Source organism: Stegodyphus dumicola, chromosome 7 (genome assembly GCF_044657685.1).
Source record: "Stegodyphus dumicola isolate Sdum_Otavi_A_Nest chromosome 7, ASM4465768v1".
NCBI lineage: Eukaryota > Metazoa > Arthropoda > Arachnida > Araneae > Eresidae > Stegodyphus > Stegodyphus dumicola.
In genome coordinates, this window is record NC_140774.1 from 83,132,624 (window position 1) to 83,155,125 (window position 22,502).

At 33.9% G+C, this 22,502-nt stretch overlaps 1 protein-coding gene across 1 annotated transcript in view; it reads left to right on the top strand.

Annotated features, from left to right (window-relative positions):
• The window catches only part of LOC118181625 (chorion peroxidase-like), an 85,467-nt gene that overhangs the window by 45,410 nt on the left and 17,555 nt on the right, over positions 1-22,502 (top strand). The window contains exons 9-13 of the mRNA XM_035350791.2: positions 706-828; positions 2,672-2,913; positions 13,578-13,710; positions 18,042-18,169; positions 19,132-19,334. Of these exons, the coding sequence (XP_035206682.1) occupies positions 706-828; positions 2,672-2,913; positions 13,578-13,710; positions 18,042-18,169; positions 19,132-19,334 (829 nt within the window). The remainder of the gene's footprint in view (positions 1-705; positions 829-2,671; positions 2,914-13,577; positions 13,711-18,041; positions 18,170-19,131; positions 19,335-22,502) is intronic.

A 22,502-nucleotide genomic window follows, 5' to 3' on the forward strand; every position in this document is an offset into this window, starting at 1 on the left:
ATGAAATTGCCAATGCAGAAAGCGGGATTTTATGCAATCCTTATAACTAAAAAAGCTTAAAAATTCAAAAAATCTACAAAACGTCTTGCTTTTAAAAAAGAAAAAAAAAACTGTAAAATTTGTAAAGCTAATATTCTTCATAAATAATTACTAAAATCTGGTAATTGTGTGAAACATGTAAGTAGAGTTCTGACAGCAAAAGGCACTATGCCAAAACTACTAATGTGCAGAATAATTGTTTCAGGAAAAATAAATGTTTTAAAACAGACAATTTTGATACGATGGAAAAAATTAGCTAGGATTCCTGAACAAGAATTTTCTTATGAACACCTCAAGAAATTTTTTTTTCTTTTTGGAAAATGTTAAACGTGCAGGCAAAAGTAGACAAAAATCGATTTCGTAGTTTTAACAATATAAAGATTCTGATTTAAGTAGAATATTTAATCAGATTACTTAACTGAAAAAAGGCTAGACAGTAAGTTTAAAGCTGATTTTTTTTGTTATCTCGTCCTTAAATAATGAATCAATGACTAACTGAACTGCAATATCGAAATTTGTATACTATCTCTGTATTTGTCCGATATTTCTCTTACGGACAATCCTAATTCCTGTAAACCCTGTAACTCATGTAGTTCCTTAATATTCATCATGAAGTTTTTCTGTCTCTCTTTTCTGATATTCTTTACTTACCCAATTTTTTTTCAGGTTTGATGCGGTCATGGAACAAATTTGGACGTTTGGGACTCAAAGATCTGTTGCCTCCTTCTGTAGAACATCCAGAGAAGGATTGCATAGCCAGACCGAGGAACTTGTTTTGTTTCTTAGCAGGTGAGTTTCCTTTCATTAGATAGTAATGATGCTATCTGAATGGAAAATATACTCTCTCAACATTTCATCGAAAGCAAAATTTTAACGAACCTTTTCTTCCAGTAATTTTACATATTTAGGTACCCTGATACTTCATTCCTTCTGATTGGTTATTATATGAGTTTAATGTTTATGGAGGTATTGCAACTAGGATCTCTGTAAAAATTATGAATACAAGCTAGGCCTATTATAGCTATTATAGCTTAAAATAATCCATTCGAGATTTTCATGCTTAATTTTCATTCATTATTAACCTTCCAGAAAAAACACATAACTGTACAAAGTGTCACAAAAACATGGCTACAAGTTTAATGTCTTCATTGATCTTAGGCCTGTACCTGCAAAAACAATCATTAGACATACAGAGTATATGATTATTTACTAATATAATACTAGATATAAAATTTATAACTCTTTATTTATTGCTTGCAGAGTAAACATTCTAATGTTTTAATAAGTTAAGTCATGTTTATCATGATTTAGCTTTTATGTTTTCATTTTCATGATAAACTTGTGTCATATTTTAATAAATAAAAATGGTTCTTGGCCTTTAGTTTTAAAATTGTCTGAAACATGCAAAATTGTTTATGTCATAAGGATAATTAAAATTTGAATAAAGCGTGCAGTATTATCTTGCTTAAGACTGTTAATATAAAAATGTCTAGCAATATGGTTTCGTAGTTTTTTCCTAAATATGTTCAAGAGTTTTCCAATTTTACTCGCTAATAAGCATTACAAAATAATCTTATTCCGTAAATTTATTTACGACTATCTGAGTGATTCATGTAAATGTATTGTATTTGACTTAAGTGATAAATAATAGTTTTGGTCCCCAGGGATTATTTGAAACATAAGATTTTTATTTGCACCTCTCCCTTATAATATTGAAACTGTTTTTACAAAGCCTTCTGCCTTATTTTGGTGATTTTTTGCAACTGGGAATACATGTTTTGAAACAAAATTTAAAGAAAGGATGCCGCAGTCATCGACACGCCGAACATTCCTCGTAAAATAGCAGAAAGGGAATTCGTAGCATATTTTAACCGTTAAAGCGTAAGCCAGATCTAGAAAAACATCATCCGACAATTTTCTGCCATAAAACCAGACATCAATTTTAATACAGTTTTGACCTGCATCTAAGCGAGATACAAACTGAGATTGCTTATATATGCTGCTGCAAATGTACGTAAGTAGAATACGCGCAAAAACGATCGTCGTATTTTGAATAAAGTAAAATACTACATTTTGTATTTTTACTTACTTTATTGCAGAGAGTGTGACATAAAAAAATTTAAAGCTTTGAATTAAGCTGTTAAACGGAAAACTAAATTCGCAAAGAAAAGTACCACTCATCCTACTGTGCATTTAAAGGATCTACAGAAAACGAATTTTATTTTAGATTGATTTTTTTAAATGAAAACTTAAAGGTATTTTTGGATGAAAACAAGCAGTTTTAGAGAGGCAGTCTTTTAATTTATCTCTCTGAATTCCGTTCTTTGAAATTAATGACGAAGCAAAGATTGAATTTTTCTAGTTTTTGATTTAACAGCTAGTTCCCAGTATCGTGTAGGATTATGGGAGCTTAACTTAAACGTTAATGGGATTTAAAATGTTTTTGTTGAAGTACTAGGTGAAGTTGTGAGACATAAATAAGCTGTTAGGAAGAAGTATTTCTCTTTCCATTATTTTAATGGAAGTGCAAAAAAATAAAAAAAACTCGCTTTATTGTAAATCTCTTGCACGTTTTGTCTGTCAGTTATAAATTTTCCGATAAACGCGATAATTGTAATTTTAAATCTTTCAGGTGATGAAAGGGTGAACGAACAGATCCATCTGACAGTCCTTCACACTCTGTACGTCCGTGACCATAATCGAATGGCCCGAGAACTTGCTTTCCTCAATCCACACTGGGATGACGAGAAGATATACCATGAGACTAGGCACATAATGGCCGCTGCTGTTCAGCATATTACTTACAATGAGTTCCTACCTGTCATCCTGGGACGCGAATACATGGAGAAAAACAATCTTACTCTCCTTAAAGAGGTAAAGTATATAATAAGTAACTATTACAAATGTTAAGCATACATTACATAGAAATACATATGAGCTGCACCGATCAGGTTATTTGGCAAGCATAGCGTTCGATCTATAATGCAGATATGAAACTATTGAAAATAGCTTGAAGATTTGGTGTACATCAATATCAAACTATTACATTATAAAACTATGGCATTTGTAGGGTTATGAATAAATCAAAGAAATATTACCTTTGTTATGACCCTTCTAGAATAAAATTTTAAATTATTGAAGAAAAATTTTTTAAATGTCCTAATGTTTTAAAACAGAACTTTCAAATTTTCCACAATTAACTAAATCTCTGTTCTTACTGTGTTAATATGATTTCAAAATTAATAATATCATTTGTATGAACAGATATATATACAAGTGGAAGTAAAAGCTTATTTCTTAATGAAATCATTTAGGAAAAGAAATAATGCTTAGCTGACTTATTGGCACGGATGTGCTGACAATGTGTTTTAGATTAAAAAGAAAAATTTAAAGTGTTCCTGTGTCATAATCTGTTAATAAAATCATGAAGCCGTGTTATAAAATATCATCAAATAAAATTTTCTTCCTTAGGAAAACAAGAGAAAATTAGTTGACGTTAAACACGTAGTCGGCTATATTTCTGTACAAATAAAGCATCTGGCGATAGCTATTGCTAACCTCTTACATGCTAAGTACACTTATGAACTTTTACTAATAATATGTTTCCAGTTAGAAAGAAAGTAGGTGCTTGTAAAATGTAATATAAGTTTATATTAACAGATAGCAATACTATGCAGTGCAGAGGTAAGATTCAAGAATTTGTCTGTTTTAATTTGTAAAATTTATCTGTTTTATTTTGCCTAACCTTTACTTGTTTCGACTGATTATCGTCTTTGCAAGGTACTAATATCTAATTTATTTTTAGTAATACACAAGAAGAGAAACTTGATATGTTCATTAGTTAAAACTCATAGTCAAATAGTAAGCAGGTAAAAAACTGGTAAACTGATAAATAGGTAAAAAAAGTGCACTGGGCACCAGAAACCTTTACTACAGAATCGAACAGGCATAGCCCAATCCATAATCTGCTAGAGAATGAAAAACGGGAATTTACTGTATGTGCTTTTTCTTCTAAGGAATGCTGGAGTTATACATTAGAGTTGTTAGATTTAAACATAAGAAGATACTATAAAATTATGCGAAGTCACATAATATAACACAAACTAATGCGTATACTCATTACAATATTGCATAAATGAACAATAGAGCTAATATTTTGGAGATCGTTGCACTGAAATTTTTGCTTTTTATGTAGGTAGATAAACATATGGGATTTGATTCTGCGAATACATTTTAATGTCTGATTCTTGTTATGTGAGGATAAGTATTGCAAAGAATCTAGGCTATTCCCCAAAGAGAAGGGATGCCTTTGTGGACGACTTTCTAAGAGAAACTTTCGTGGAGGTAACCACGAAAACGTGCATGCAGCGAGCTCGTTTAATTTTTTTCAGATATAATAAGATTTTTTTAGATATAATAAGATTGATAAATGACGCTTATTATATATTAATGTACTAACTTCAGTTGTAAATGAGCTCAGAACTCACTGGAATCTTCAGTAAAAATGGTCTTTATATAAAATTTATTCTACTGAAGAAACATATAATAACTTGCTGTTTCAAGAAGGTGACAATGTAAAGCAAGGAGCTTCTGTGCAGAACTAACGCCAAAATAAGATAGAATTTCTCCTAATTTTAAAATTCCTAATACTGCTCTTATATTTTCTCTTACATGGAAGTTTCTTTGGAAACGACAGTACTTATATTTTTCTGATGATAAAACATTATTTACTATTTTAAATTTGCTTATTTGCCGTTGCCTCCTATTATCACTATGTTTTCAAATATTTATTTCTCTTATTGTATGACACAGATTTAACAAATTATTTTCATTTTATATTACTTAAATACCATTCACAAATATTGTTTTCTGTTATAGTTAATCAATACTGTTTTACTTTCGTAATTTCCTGTTTACATCAATTTACAATTTATTATGATTCGTCAATGTGAAAAAATACAATTTTAAAAGGTAGCGTGCCGGAAAGGATTAAGAAAGCTTGAACACAAAGAAACGTTTAAAAAAGATGCTATCAAGCAAGAATAGCCAACCGATTAATATTAAAAAGTGCACGGAGCAATGAGCAAGCATTCGTACACAAAATGAGAATGTATTCAACTGTCTTTACAGTGTTTACTATCATACTGACTTGCTTTCCTTACAAAAAGTGTACCTTTTAACTTGTTCTGACTTGAATATAATTTGACGTGAATATAGTTTGTTTAATTAAATTTTTCTGACATCCTACGGAACTGTGATTAGGTGGAAGAATTCTTTGTACAGTTTACGGTTTGTTTTATTGAGTATTACAAATTTTCGTTCGAAGTAAAAATTTTAGAATATATTCCAACTATTAAACATTTTCTTGCAAATTCTCTGAAGTTTAGAATTTAAAAAAATCTAGTAGACTCTTCTCTTTGCTAAAAATCGCTTTACATGATTTCACTTTTATGAAAGACTTCATTAGAATTATCATAGTTATCATTAGAATTATCAGAATTATTTCATATAAAAGAACATGAAAGGAAAAAACGGCATTATCTAGTTATTGAAAAATGTACACTTTTAATTCTGAAAAGGCAACTATAAAAGCAGATTTACAAAATGCTTTGAGTGCTTACAAAGAATTATATAACAGAAAAAGAAGCCTACAGTGTTTTAAAGTATAAAGAATTTTTAATGACTGCATTTGATTGCTTAAAAACTTACTCTAACATATTGTGCTAATATGCAACTCTGCGTAACATATTGTGTTAGAAATATCTTTTATCAGTCCTAGTAATGCTGCAGTCAGTCATGAAACTATCATTTGGATACATCATAAATTAAATGCAATTTAAATTGTATCAGTTAGGTAATTGATTAGAAAATAAAATGAACATTTAAATTACTAAGATTGTTTTATCATTTTTAAATCTCAGAGTCTTCTAGATGACAGATTGGTTAAATTTGAAATACATGATAAGTCTTTTATGCTTTTCCGAAAGGCAACACTCTGAGACCTGACTTATCTGCGAAGGTGCCTGGTATATAAAGTCAAGATATTGCGTTTTGCTCAATGGAAATGCTTCCGAAATAGCATAAATGATGAACCCTGGCAACATGATACAATATAATGGTTCAAAACATTTAAATGGTTCAAAACATTTAGCTGAATATGTATCTGCCATTAAAATCATATCAAACATATTTCAAGTTAAAAGGTATTTTCTCCGTCCTTACTTCATACATTCGTGGTGTAACAGTAGCACATTCGGCGCGTATTTGAGAGGTCCACGTTCGAGTCCCGGCGAAATCATTACTGTTCAAAGTATTCCAAATCTTTGGCAGCAAATCACACACCATGAGTTTCAACATCAAAACCAATCAAAAGAAAGAAGTAAATTATCAACGTCTCTTTTAACCCACAGCCTTCAGTTAGTGGTATCTAGATTGTTAAAAATATACGCTGTATATATTTTTCCTATTTTGTGTAAATTATAAAATGATGATCCTTATTCATACATTTATTAGAGTTACTTTAGGTTTCGTGTGTTATTTGGAACGATTTGGTAATTGATTTTTAAGGCAAGAAACTCTAAAAAATGATTTTATTACAAATTAAGGGTTTTGCATCTTTGCTTTATACCATCAAGGTTTAAATAAAGTTCATAGTTCATTTTTTGAACTTTTATCTTAATAAACTATTAAGATACTGTTGCGTGTGTACGGGTTCGTTATGAAATGAATGCACAAGTCCGATGAAAAATGAACAAAAATTTATTATTATCACAACAAAAATGCTTAAATTTTCTCAAATTATCATGCAGTATTACAATATCTCACAGTAGTTATCTTCTAACTACTCAAATGTCCAATAGAACGTAATTAAAAACAGCTAAAGAACGCTAATCTGCGAATTCGCTACAATCAACAAGATCAGTTTTCTAAACAACAACAATCTAAGCAACAACTACAAACTGAGATGTTTACCTCCTTTTATAAGATTTTAAAATCACGCGCTAGAATTTTCCAGTACTTTCTCGAAATAAAAAAGAGATATTTATTTATTTAATGCACGCGCTCTTGTATTTTCAATTTTCTGGCTTAGCTTTCTTTTAATATTCGTCACGCGCTGCACTGCGCGATAAATAAAACCATTTAATTTATAATTGAACTAACATTAGCTTTTTAAATACCAAATTCGTAACACTGCCCCCTTCCTAAGGACTGCGCGTCCCGGGCAGTACAATCCCTGGACAGGAAGCTAAACTTACAACTGTGGCATAAATGCATTAATAAGCATTACATTACAATAATGAACAACATGAACAATAAATGCAATAAATAAAACAAATCAAATGCTATCAAATACAAATCAAATACTAAATGCAAATCAAATACTAAATACAAATCAAATCAAATACACATTTAAAAACAAAATGGATCATGGTCTTATACAAATGGTCTATTTATACAATTATTTACATTATGTACTATGGCCATAGTAATGAGGTAACCTGTCGTAATGAACGACTTTAGGTTTAGAGTTCGAAGACTTACGAATCCGAACCACGACATCATTCAGCCTGTTTAGGACTGTGTAGGGGCCATCCCAAGGTGACTATAATTTCGGACAAAGTCCTTTCCGTCGAGTCGGATTCCACAACCACACCTTGTCTCCTTCGTGGAATTGATGTTCAGTAGCTCTTGTGTCATATCGGGTCTTCATCTTCTCCGTCGCCAAGTTGACTCGCTCTCGTGCAAAATTGTGCATCACTTCAAACCGGGCCTGGAGATCTTGAATATATTCCTCAGACGATGAAGGAGCATCCGGAGGGCGGCCAAACAATAGATCACAAGGCAGACGAAGGTCACGACCGAAGAGCATCTGTGATGGAGAATAGCCGGTAGTCTATTCTCCATCACAGATGCACTGCGGTAATTTGCACTGCGGTAATACAGATAGCACTGCGGTAAGCCAGTAAAAAGAGTGGTAATTTCTTGTCCCAGTCCTGTTGGTTTCTGGAAACCACTAATGAGAGGTTATGAAGGATGGTTCGATTGAACCTCTCTACCATGCCGTCCGACTGGGGATGCAATGGCGTCGTTTGAGTTTTGTCAATGCCAAGTAGTTTGCATAGTAACTTGATTACTGCCGAGGCAAAATTCCTTCCCTGATCGGAATGTAACTGAAGAGGTACTCCGAACCTGGAAATCCAGCGCTGTATCATTACCTCAGCTACTGTGACTGCGTCTTGATCAGGAATAGGATAAGCTTCAGGCCACTTGGTGAAGTAATCAATGACAACGAGTATGCATTTGTTGCCATCAGCAGTTCGTGGCAGAGGTCCCAGGATGTCAAAGGCGATACTTTCAAAAGGCGCCCCTACGTTGTAACGTTGCAACTTGCCTCGGCTGCGTCTCCTCGGTCCTTTCCGACCTGCACAGGCATCGCAGGATCGGGACCACTTTTGCACGTCATCCTTTGCATTATTCCAGTAAAAGAGCTCACGAACTCTCTGTAAGGTCTTCATTATTCCAAAGTGACCTCCCGTAGGGCTGTTATGTAGTTCTTTAAGGACATCAGAAATGCGGGATCTTGGAAGTATCAGCTGCCATCGGAACGTCTTCCCATCATCCGATTCGAATTTCCGGTATAAGACGCCGTTTCGAAAGTGAAGTGAATCCTAGAGTGCCCAATATTGTTTGGTTGTAGGACTACAGATAGAAATGTCCTGCCAGGTAGGTTTTCTGTTTGATGACTCCATTAAATCAATTATGGGTTTAATGTCGCGGTCTTCCAGCTGGTCTTTCCTGACTTCATCATCACTCCACGGTTCTCGATCAGCCGATGTTGATGTTGTAATTTGTTTTGCGACCGGAGTCAGCAGCTCGTATTTCGCTTCCACCCTGGAACAATATCGGCAGCTTTCTTGGCAAGGTCTTCTAGACAGGGCGTCGGCGTTTCCGTGTGATGATCCCTTACGATGATGGATAGTGATGTCATATTCTTGGAGTCTCTGTATCCACCTGGCTATTTGACCCTCAGGATTCTTGAAATGTAAAAGCCAGGTCAGTGATGCATGATCGGTGCGGAGCAGGAAGTTTCTGCTGTACAGATAGTGATGGAACTGTTCTACAGCTTTGACTATGGCAAGCAACTCTTTCCTGGTGACACAATAATTCCTCTCCGGTTTAGACAGGCACTTGCTCCAGTACGCCACTACACGTTCTTGGCCGTCTATTTCTTGGGACAAAACAGCACCGACACTTTCATTGCTCGCGTCGGTGTCGAGAATAAATGGTCGGTCGAGCTGAGGATACGTCAGGATTGGAGCAGATGTTAAAGCCTCCTTTAAGTTGTTAAATACATCCTCGCATTCTTTTGTCCACAAGAACTTTTGATTGTTCTCTGTCAGCTTGTGAAAGGGTCTTGCGATGGAAGAAAAGTCCTTCACGAATTTCCTATAGTAGGTGCAAAGCCCTAGGAAGCTTCTCAGCTGATGGACATTTTCGGGACGTTTCCAGGATTTAACTGCTGATACCTTTTCAGGATCCGTGCGCACACCTTCTGCAGAGATGACATGTCCCACGTAAGTCACTTCCTTTCGGAACAATTTGCATTTAGCGGGACTCAGCTTCAGATTGGCTTCTTTCAGTTTCTGAAGCACCTTCCTAAGATTTTCTAAATGTTCTTCAAAACTCTTTCCGACGATGATGATGTCGTCCAGGTATATCAGGCAAGCTTCGTAGGAAAGGCCTTTCAAAACAGTCTCCATAAGACGTTCGAATTTTGCCGGCGCATTACACAGTCCAAACGGCATCACCTTGAATTGCCAAAGCCCTTGTCCCGTAGTAAATGCCGTCTTTTCTCGGTCTTCAGGCTGTATTTATACCTGCCAATACCCACTCTTTAAATCAAGTGTTGAGAACCACTTGCTTCCAGAAAGAGTGTCTAGAATGTCGTCAATTCTAGGAAGAGGGTAACTGTCTTTCTTCGTAACCTCATTCAACCGGCGATAGTCAACGCAAAATCTTGTTGAGCCGTCTTTCTTTCTGACTAGGACGATGGGAGATGCCCATGGACTTACTGAAGGCTCGATGACATCGCCTTCTTCCATATCTTTTAACAGTGTTCGCACCTCTTCCTGTTTAGCAAACGGTAGACGTCTTGGATGTTGCTTGATCGGGGGATGATCGCCGGTATCTATTCTATGTTGTGTCAAACTAGTTCGACCCACGTCAAAAGACGAGCGGGAGAAAGCAACTTGAAGATCTTTAATGACGTGATCGGCAGCATTGATCTCTTCATCGTTTAATTGCGCATTCTGAAGTAACTCTGATGAATTGCTTTCTGAAGACACGGATTCTTGGATGTTACTCTTTCTTTCAACGGTGGTTACTGGAGTACATGCTGCAACCACTTCACCTTTCTTAATAATTCTCACCTTCTCAGTTACATTGGCGACTCTCACCGGGATAACCGTTCTGGATAGGTCGACGAGTGTTGAGGCTACTAGTACTCCTTTTGGGCTATTGTAGTTATTGGGATATTCTATGATGCCGTAGCGGAAATTTCTGTTTTCGGCTATGGATCCAGGAAGTAAAATTTCATTTTTTTTGCCGGTATTGTGATATTGTCTTGTGCTATGATTTTATGGACAAATTGAACTTTTTCATCATTAACTCCAAACAACGTTATGTCCTCAGATGTAGAATAAAATTCGTTAAAGTCCAAGGAAAAATTGTATTTCCTTAGATAGTTCAATCCGAGTATGCAAGAATCAGTGATCTCTGCTACATATGCCGTGTGATGGTAAGTGGCACTTCCAAACGTGATGTTAACATTTACTTTTCCATCGATGTTGATCTTCTCACCGGACACAGTCTGTAGGGTAACGCAGGGCGGCGCCCAGATAAGTTTGCTTTCCAGTTGCTGAGCCAAATCTTTTCGGATGATGGTAACTTTGGCTCATGTATCTATAGTCATATTGCAGGGAACTCCATTAATATGTCGTATTATGAAAAGTCCATTAATGCCGCCTCTCACTGCAGAAATCTGAAGCGCTTTAAACTGGGGCTTTTCATTGTCTGGCAGCCTCCGCCCCGCGAGATGGCCACTAATTAGTTTCCATGCTGTTTGTTAGGAGGGGTCTTAACATCCGTACCCTGGGGTATTCTGCAGTTTCGTCGAATGTGTCCTTCAGCACCGCAGTTCCAGCACTTTACGGTCGATTTCTTGTCACCAATATTCCGTCTCAAGGCGTTCAGTTGTCTAGTTAAATCGTCTAGACGAGCAGTGACTTGATCCCCTGGCTCCTGGACCTGAGCAGCTCTGACTGGATGGCGGTCTCGACGGGTGGCTTGCTGGGCTCCCTCGAATTTCATGGCGTACACTTAAGCGCTTTTCAGATCTTTAACATCCGCCATTCGCAGTGCTTTCTGTATTTCAGTGTCCCGGATGCCATCGATGAAATATTGCAGGGACAGGATTTCCATTGTTTCTGTCGGGCACTCCGAAAAGGCGTAATGTGACAGCCTTTCAACATCCGTGGCGAGCTCCTGAAGTGTTTCGGTGAGCTTCTGTTGACGGGATTTTAATTGGAGCTTGCTGTAGTCTTTTAAACATTTCTCCCCGAAGCGCAGTTCCAAGGCGCCGGGCAGAGCTTCGAAATCTAACCTTTTGTTTTCGGGAAGAGTCTGAAGGATATCCGCTGCGTCGGCTCTTAAAGAAGCGGCGATATGACAGGCCTTAGCTTGGGAATCCCATCCATTCGCATCCGCCACGATAGAAAATTGTGTCTTATTGAAAATTGTGAGTTGGTCAAGTAGACTTTGGAGAAGGAGCATCTGGCTGCCGTACAAGCTGTGATGTATCTTCACTAGTTGAAGAAAGATGATGATACGTCGAGGCCAGTCACGTGGGTGGTCACCCACCCAAGTACTGACCCCGAGCTCTGCTGCTGTAAACAGGGGAACCTGTGTGTTGAAAAAGTGAAAGAAATCGTAAACATAGTGAAGTTCCCTCAAATGCTTCTAAGCTGGTGATTACTCTTCACTTTCAGAAAATCTCATCAGTGTCAACTACAAAGAGATGTTTTCCTCCTTTTATAAGATTTTAAAATCACGCGCTAGAATTTTCTAGTACTTTCTCGAAATCAAAAAGAGATATTTATTTATTTAATGCACGCACTCTTGTATTTTCAATTTTCCGGCTTGGCTTTTTTTTAATATTCGTCATGCGCTGCACTGCGCGAGAAATAAAACTATTTAATTTATAATTGAACTAACATTAGCTTTTTAAATACCAAATTCTTAACAATACATATAAATGTAAGTCTATTGCGTTTAATAAGTATTTATTACTTATATGTATTCAATGTGCAAACTGTGATAGTATTTAATAACTAGACTTTTAATTGAAAACAATTGTTTAATTCCAACAACATTTTTAGGATGTCCTAGGGTCTTCTATAATGTTGTTGTTAAGAAATCACTAGTTGTATTTGTAAAATCAGTATTTCATCAATATGTTGCCTGCTGTTATTTTAAAGCCTAATTACAATGAAATATTTAAACTGTACTTACTCACTTTGCATAGCTCTGACAGAATATAAATAATCCCAAATTCCTTAATAATGTAAACAGAAAGTTAAACAGTAACTTATTTCTCTTTTCTTATGCCTCAATTTCCTGTTATTTCACCGATAGTCGACCTGATGGATATAATACCTTGGCATTCGTTGGTTTTAGATTTTTCCCATGACACATAATTACCCTAGTAAGCATCTTAAGTAAATCAGGTTTTTAGATATTGTTGTAAAGTAAAATATAAGGGCAGTTAATACCAATAATTAAAACAAAAATGAAGCTTTAAAAGCTTCTTTTACTGAGGCAGAAATCATGCTACATGTTACAATGGAATTTGCAATGTTAATTTTGACACCGTATCCCAGAATTAACATCATATCCGTAGACTTTGACATCGTATCCCGGAAGCGTGTGTGAAGTATAATATAAGCTGTAGCAAACCTCCAACTAAACAATGCGAAGTTAACTCTTTTGCAGATCCAAATGTTTCTTGCACTCTTCTAATCATTCAGGTGAATATCCGTTAGTCCCAGAAGTTCACGGGCACTATAAAATTTACATATTAGTCATCTTTTTTCACAGCTTAACAGCTTGCTCTGATCCTATAACAGTTAGTTCCTTTAGCCTTAGCTGCTACTGCATACCTTCAAAAGTGAGTGACTTAAAAAAGAAAAATCATAAAATTGAGTGAAACTAGTAACTTCTTAAAAATAATAATTCTGCCTCAATCTTAAAAATGCAGCTTCTAGTTTAGAATCTATTCAAACTAGAAAAAATATACATATATAAAATATGCTGTTATATTCTGAGTATTCATCATTTTAAAAAACTGGTAACGGAAGTTAAGTATAATCGAAAAGTTCATATCAGCTATAAGATTTGTCAAAAAAAAAAAAAAAAAAATTCTTCAGCATACTTGAAACGATAACCATGATTTATTTTGAAATACTTTTTGTCATATATAGGGTTACTGGAATGGTTATGATGAAGACACTCATGCTGGTCCTGCCAATTCTTTCCAATCGTCTGCTTTTCGTTTCGGTCACACCTTCATTCAGAATAGAGTTCGGTTGTATGACAAGCACCACACATTCCTGGGTAAGTTCCTGGATAAATTATTTATATTTTATTCGAAAATCCTCACTATTACAGAATTTTTTAAATTTAACTTAATAGGAAGATAAGCAGATTTTATACTGGATTGATGTTTAACCCGATAGGAGGAAATTTTGTTTTAAATAGGCTAATATTTAAATAGTAGTAGTAGTAGTAATGATGGGATATATGGTGTTTTTGAGATTACAAGCGAAAACATCGCCTACGAAAATGTCTAGGAGAAAAACAACGCAAGGCGAAAACGCGATGTACGAAACATTGTGGGAGAAAAGGAAGCAAGGAGAAAACATCGAAATACAAAATACCATCGTCGAAAAAAAGGCGATTCAAAAACTTCGCAGTTTAAAAACATCGTCATTGAAAATATCGTGGTAAAAATGAAAGCACCTTCAAGTACCGCTACATTTTAATAGTTAAAATCTATAACAAAATATAAAAAGGAGAAACAAAACCGAAATTATATTCAAAATAATAGTAAAATAAAATAAATAATAGTTAAATAAAATAAACTAAATTATAGTAAAATAAAAAAATACGCTCTAGTGTTCTGTTTAACCAGCCACATGATCGTACACGTTTTGCATCACTAGTGCATACACAGTCACACTAGATTATAGTCTGTGATAACTGAAAAGCTACCATTGGCTGTTCGGCTGTGCTCGGTTAGACTCGTGCTGCATGCATAGTTTTACAGTGTCAATGTACAGTTTAATAACAATTGATAAACAATAAGTGAATCTCTTTCCATAAAAAAAAAAAAAAACCCTCACACTTTCTCTCTCTCTCCTTTTTTTTTTAAACAATTGAATTGATAATGCAAGTAACAAAAATTTATACTACGTCTGTTGACAACGTCTGACGAGTGGAACTGAGCATAGACGAATAACCAAAGGCAGCTTTTCAATTGCCATCGGCTAGACTCTTATTACGGTCACACCCGCTTCTCCCACCGAAGTTACACGAGTGCAGTACCGAATCAGAATAAAAATTGTTTTTCCTTTTATGATGCACGTGTTATTTCCCTATTTCATGTGAAACCCTTAACTATGTTTCACGGAACTATGGTGGGGAAACGCTGCATTAGACAATGGAAATGTTTACTTGATCTTGCAGTTTTTGCGGAGTCCATAAAGATGATCTCTTGGCGCATTTTTGAGCTTTTAATGAATTAAATCAGAAAGAAAAAGGTGTTTAAAATACTATATTTAGGGAACTCGTCATTTTGACCGATTTTGTACTTCATGAGCAAAATTACAAAAACCATTATTTTTATAGTTTTTATAATTTATACTGACAATTATCGATGTAATGAGACGAATACATACCCAAATTTATTTCCCCGTCAGCCCTTAATTTCAGAATGTATGATATATACCTATCTCTAATGACGGGTAAGCCAGTTTCACAGTTAATCGTAATAAACCGGTTTTTTTAGTAACCCATATTTTACCATTGTCCTATATACAGGACAGTACATATTTGATGCGTGTACAAAAAAAGTAATAATATTTAAACTATTTCTTTCACATTGTATTATTGCCAGAAAGCTACTTGTTATATTAACTATTTTGTTTTAAATTTTTACTTTTAGAAATCTGTTTTTTAAAAGACGTACAAAAAGACTAATTTTGATTTTTTGCATTTTATTTTTAAACGCATAAAAAAAGGGAAAAAGAGGGTAAAATAAAAAGTGTGAATTTGTTTTAAATAAAATAGGTCTCGATCAATGTGAATGACAAAAAATCCAAAAGAAAAATATATTATAGATCCTTATTTTGCTTTTTTTTAGAGCGTCCTATAAGTAGGACAACGGTAAAATCCACTATTATATGACATTAAAACATAACACCACTTTGGAGTGAAATGGTTACGTCCGCTGTAAAATATAACAATCAACTATTTCTTATCCTGCGTCCCTTTTTGTAAAGAGTTATATTTAGCATCTGAAAGACGTTTCACACGTTTTATTTGTATGAAAGAAATTTACTTTTGTGAATGTTTATTTTGTAAGGTATATTTATTTTACGCATCCAAAATGAGTCGAAAATTTCTTACAGCTGAAAAAGCTTTGAAATATTTTACCACATAAGATAATGAAGGTACTGAGCCGTAAATGGTAATAATACCACCTGATCCAGATACAGTTAGTGACAATGAAGAAATAGACGATGACTGCACTAAAGATTAGACACAGCCAAGCTAGTTGTGATGAAAACGCAGCATTAACAGCACGAACTGTGGAAATTATAGTAGGAAATAAAGCTGATGAAATGTGTGCCGAACCTTGATTGGAAAGATTGTGCGTTCCTAAATATTCACTGGCTTCAGAAATATTTTCTGAAGATTTTGGTCAGTCTCCAGCTGATTTTGTTTCTGGAAAATGTCCTACAGAACTCTTTGAGTATGTCGCTAAAAAAATGATAAACAAAGAGGTTATTAAGAGTAAGAGACACGCTGGGTAGAAAAATAATCATCATTTTTTTTATTGACAAAACATATAAACTCAAGCAATTCCTAGGTATACATTTTTATAGAGGCTGCCACATTTTGCCACGTGAAAAAATGTACTGGGAAAACGCGCTAGACACAGGAACTATACTATTTAGTCGAGCAATGCCACGAACTAGATATTCTGAAATCAAGCGGTGCATTCATTTCATTGACAATAGCACCATTGATTCGGACGCCTATTACAAAGTACATCCACTTCATGATTTACTGAATGATGCTTTACAACACGTAGGTGTATTTTCCGAACATCTAAGCACTGATGAAAGAATGGTGAGCTGTTTCAGTCGACATGGTTGTAAAATGTATATGAAAGAACCACCATCTTCTAGAATATCGACGGGCTATAACAGTCAGCTATTTGGGATTATCAATACTTAGGAACATTCAAGGCGCGGAACATTAGGTGCGCAGCAGAGAAATCCGGACTTCTTGAAAATGCAAACTGATCACGTAATTGTCAAAAACCCTGATGGACATTGACGTCGTTGTCAATTAAATAATTGTACAAGGAAACCAACAACTATTTGTAAAAAATTTAATATTAGCTGATGTTCGAGTTGTTTTTCACCATTTCATTCAAAAGAACGGGCTTGAAAGAAAATATTGTCCTGTAACTTCACAGCACTGGATTTGACCATCGTCCTATATACGTATAGGACAGCCTGTAATCTCAAAGAAAATAAAAGTTTCGTATATTTTAAATTTATTATCTTTTCTTACCTATTTATAAAACAAAATTAGAAATTTCAATCAAAAATTTTAATTTCTTCGATCATTGGTAAAATATGGGTTAAATTAGGTTTCGGCGACAATGTAAAAGTATTTGGAACGTAGATGCTGAATAAAAATCACAATTCAACGGAAATATCTTTCAATAACTTCAATTCAATATCAAACCACAGCGGTTCGCCAGAGTAAAGAATATGTTACGTGTGATTATCTGCCGATCGTACATGCTTAAAGCGTAAATATAAAGCATTTGGCTGAAGGCTAAGGAATGATCTGCAGTCGTTGAGTTCCAGACAATGAATAAAGATGTCTCAGAAACAGTTTGAATTAGTTTTTTAAGAAACTACTTGGTTTCTTATACCCGTCAATTTGATGGATGTTAGGAAATATCCGTAAATATAAATATCCGTAAATTAAAGGAACTAATGATATTACAGCTTCTACCTATGTATTAAATTTCCAATTATGTATTTTTCAATCTTGGATTTGTGCATTTAAATATGCTATGTACGGAGAACAGGAAGGTAATTCAGTTTATTTATTACGCAAAATCACGGTATTCTTGAAAGAATGACCCATTATTAATGAGGAGTCCTGTTCTTTGTAGCTAGAGGTATAATTTGCCGCAAACCTATCAAGCGTATCTTATGAACTAATTATGCATTAAGGAATGTATTGGCTTCTATTTTATCACTCTGTTTAATAGTCTGTGAAATTATTTATTTAAAGCTGTTACATTAAATAAATAGTTTCACAGACTATTAACCAATAAAAGAATTTATGAAACGCTGAGATTCAATAACGATTTGATGATTGCATTTGGGAATATCCAAAACCCTGTTTAATTTCTCAGAAATAACTGGTTTATATTTCTTATTATATAATTTGGTTATCGAACGTTGTGATTAAAGGAAAAGCAATCCACTCCATATGCTCGGTTTTTGTTGCAATTCTAGATATGTTTGAAACATTTCCTATGAAAAATTTATATTTTCATTATGCTGTTTTATTATTATCATGTGTAAATTACCATCGGATGAACCAGTGACATAACTAATTTCTCTTTCTCACAGATTCAATTGAACTCAGAGAAGTTCTTCGGCATCCTTTCATCATATATGAACCAGGCATGATCGATAAATTGGTTGGAGGACTCCTAAACACGCCTGCTCAGACTTACGATCCCTTCATTTCATCGGAGGTAAACTGACTTGTTGAGGTTAATTTAGGTTTCAATTCATAATTCCTACTTTAGGTTTAAACTGTGTATAAAATGTAAATAATTAGGGCTATTTCAAAGCCACAACAGAATGTAACAATTTTGGGATATCTGAAATGAATTCATTTAAGAATATTAAAGATCTAGCCATGGCTTTGTTTTTTAATCTAACTAATCTTGAGTCTTCTGGGATGCGCTATAGCTAGGCAAAATATATTTCAGAGAATTTCAGGACAGAAGTTAATGTGAAACTAATCTTAACTAAATATTTATTAAGAAGTTACTATTTTTAATTATGTAATAATTGTATAAATAAAACTTATAAAACGTTGCTGCTGGTAGTAAGAAAAGGGAAATCACAGGTAGTCGCGATAACAACAAGTAAGTATGGCTAAAAACTGAAGAAAAGATTCAAGTTTTAATGAAGTCAGCGAGCGGCGACTTGGATGATCGATGTCGCGCATGCGTCTTTCCCCACATAACGTTGTTGTGATTTATCTAACATATCTGACAGTAATATTAGAACACGTCAAAGAATTTTATTGCGGCGAAGGGCACAGAATTGCATCTATCACTGGCATGGGTCATGGACATTTTGCCCAGCTCCCTTCCACTTTTGAAGAAGAATCCCCCGGGAGACGGATCCGAGGTCTTTTATCCCTCTTCTTCTAGCATCAAATCATTCAAGAAGACTTTTAGTTCGCCATTTGTTTTAATTGTCTAATGTCATACTGGAACTATATTCTTATAAATATCCAAGATTTCTCCGGTATTATAACCGGAGAACCTAATGAACAATCAGAATATTTTGGCTGATTGAAAAAAACAATACTTCGTGATCTATTCTTCGTGATCTATGTTTCGTTATTTCACAGCAATCTAATTTTGAATTTTCCAGAATTTCAAATTTTAGTTTTGTAATTCCGTTATTTTATACTTCCCAGGTGACAAACCACCTTTTCGAGGACCGTCCAGAACCATTCGGCCTAGACCTAGCTGCTATCAACCTCATGCGGGGTCGAGAACATGGCGTACCCGGGTACAATTTCTTCCGACAATGGTGCGGACTTCCTAGAGTCGAAACGTTTCAAGAGCTGGAATTCTACATGAGTAATGGGACTGCTTATAAATATTCCAAACTTTACAAGTAAGCGACATTAGTAATCTTTATAAAAAGTTGAGTTAAGGGAATCTCTATAAGCTATAACAACATATTATGCGGAATAAAACTAGAATATATCTTTGTAGGAAAACATTCGCAGTTCACTAGACGAATATTAGCCATTTTATAGTTATGCCTTTCTTGCTTCCATTTTCAAATAGTCACGCGATAACAGTTATAAAAGTATATTTGTTTCATGAGCTCTCACGTTACATTATATTAGGGATTAAATGTAACTTACTGTTTGATATTAACTTCTTTTATTTCTAAGAAGTCTTTCGGTTGCATAAAAGTTCCTTTTTCATTCGTATATTAATTAAAATAATAACAGATTTTCAATTATTATGTAGATAATGATAATCTCATTGATGATAATACCCTGTATCTGCTACTTGATTTGTCAGTGAGAATGATGATTATCTTCAGTGTAAACAAGAGATATACATTTATAGCTCTAAAAGATAAAGTTATTTAGATCAATAATCAGATAAAAAGGGGAGAAATAATAAAAAATGGAATAAAGGGAATACGAGATATATGTAAAATATGCACACTGGGAAAGTATTCAAAGCCAGATAAACTGAAATGCAGGGTAACCTAAAGGGAAAAAGCAGAATTATGAATTGTCATGAGAAGTGTAATAAGTTAAATATGAAAAACGCTTAAGAAACCAACAAAAGAAAGCATTAAAAATAATATGAAAGATCTCCATAAGTATAAAAAGGATAATTATGTTTGAATCATAATATGTGCTAAAATAATGTTTGCTTATTCCTTAATTTGATATGTCATACATAAAGTTTATGCTTTGAAGGAAAGGAAAATGTTTTGAAGACCTTTTCAAGGAAAACTAGCTTATATTCACGTTTCACATATGAATTGTTGCGAATAAAAATGTAATAAATACGAATTTATAGTGAATGAAAACTACTAAAGAAATGCTAAGAAAGGCAAAATTCAAAACATTTAAATAGTATTTAAAATGTTTCTCATAAAAATTTCAAATAGGTTTGAGAAATTTGCAGTGAATGCTATGAAAGTCGCGAAATTATAGGATGAAAAAGATTAAATTGCTGTTCATTTTCTTGGGTTATGAATCTAAAACGTAATAAAAGGTGACAATACTGGTTTTGTCTGCGGCTGATGTGATAAGGTAATCCTTGCGCTCGAATAGTTAAAAGTGCTCAAAAGGAAACTTTGTGAGCAAAGACTGAAGATTATCATTTGGGGATTTATGTCAACTTGATTGGAGAAAACCTTAATGGTTTGTAATACAACTAAATTCGTGTGCTTCAAGAGCATGAAATATGTTAAAACATTCTTTGGAATTATGATTTAAGATAAAGGAACAGCTGATATCTAGGAAGAATGATTAAGCCTTTGAATTGGTGTTGAAGGAAAGAAACTCACCATGTTTTATATTTACGATGACAAAATGTCGCCTCCATACAGAACGTATCTGGCCCAATTTTAGCTTCAGCAATTTTCAGTTAATGGATCAAAGTATCATTAGCTGTGTTATAGTAAAATAGAGTCATTAATAAATGCTTTTATTGCCTGGTATGGAATCTACGTTGTCGAGATCCTAACTGAAAAGGAAACCGTGGCTGTTTTGGAAGCAGTAAGCAGTAAGTTAAATAAACTGAAGAAATTGCATCCGGAAATAGTGCCGAATGTCTCATCATAGCAGAATTTGATGTTTATTTAGAGAAGAGAAATATATGATACTCTATATCAACGACTTCGGAAATTCTAGATATAAAATAAAAAGAAGATTGGGAAGAATTAGAAATTTTTCATAGTATATGAAATTAATTAGATGCCGTTAAAAGTTTAAAAGAACTACACGAAGATTGACGAATTTACATAGCTTGTGGAATGCTGCTACAGCATTCTTTTCGGGCTCCCAAAATGCTGATTCCGAAGGCAAATTATCCAGATTTTATTAAAGAAAGGTGAGAAATTTTGCCTTTATACATGTAGCGATATATTTAGACATATCATGGATTTTTTGTAACGGTCATGCCAATTTTTTACTGTGATTAACGTGTATTTTAATAATTGTACATTAATAAGTTTTATTTTAAATGGTAAATAAAATGTTTTCAAAATTTCAAATAAAGCTCTTTTAGAAGGTCGATTTGTATATTTATATAAACATTCAGCTCATTATATTGAATTTTAATGAGCCAAATATTCATATTCGTATTTGGATTTTATATAAACAAAAACTGAAAATGCTATGATCAGGCAAGTAAAACTCCCATTGTTACGTCACACTGCAATTCATTAATTCTCTGCGACATCTTCGAAGGATATTAGATTGATATCTTTAAAATCAAATTTTGAGGTTATGTTTCATTAATTAGTTAAAATAAAGTCAGCAACTTAATTTTATTATCTTAAATTAGAACTCAAAATTTTTATTCTCTTAAACGGAAAGGACGAACATTTTAGTTAAAGAACATAGAATTGGCATGCATAAGAGTAATTTTGAAACATATGAGAATTTTGGGAAACGTTTGTTAAATGTTTTGCTCAAAGAAGATTTTAAAGTCACACTAATAGGTGATTTTAAGAGGCCAAACTAAAGTCTTAGACTCGGTTGTTGTGCACTAGGTTAGAGATCTTAAACTCATACTGCATCTCGTGTGGATAGGTGATAGGGGTGAGGTGTGAGAAAACCTTGGACCGTCTTAAGACGAAAATCTTTAATTGAGTCATAACAATTTTTTATTTGTTTTCGGTAATAAAATGTTAACCTAATTATGGTCAAGTTAATTTTATGATTTTGGTTTTAAATGTCTGAATTCAGTCACTTTCATTTTTAGATGATGATTTTAAATATAAGTTTTAATTGAATAAGTTTATCGTTATTAGTATTCTATTAATTTTGTTTTTCTTTCCCTAATATTCTGAAAAAAGTACCATAATCTGTTTTATGTTAGCAATATTCAGTACTTATAATCTAATACAAACATACTTTTCTGTCAGATTTTTGGAGCATGTCCTTAAATGTGTATTTTAGAATCCGTGGAAAATTAGTTAATAAAGATAAATTGATCAGTTAATTAATTAGTTAATATATTCCCTTCAAGATTCAAGCTATTAAATCCACAACTGCTCTAGTAAAACGTTGATTCTTAATGACTT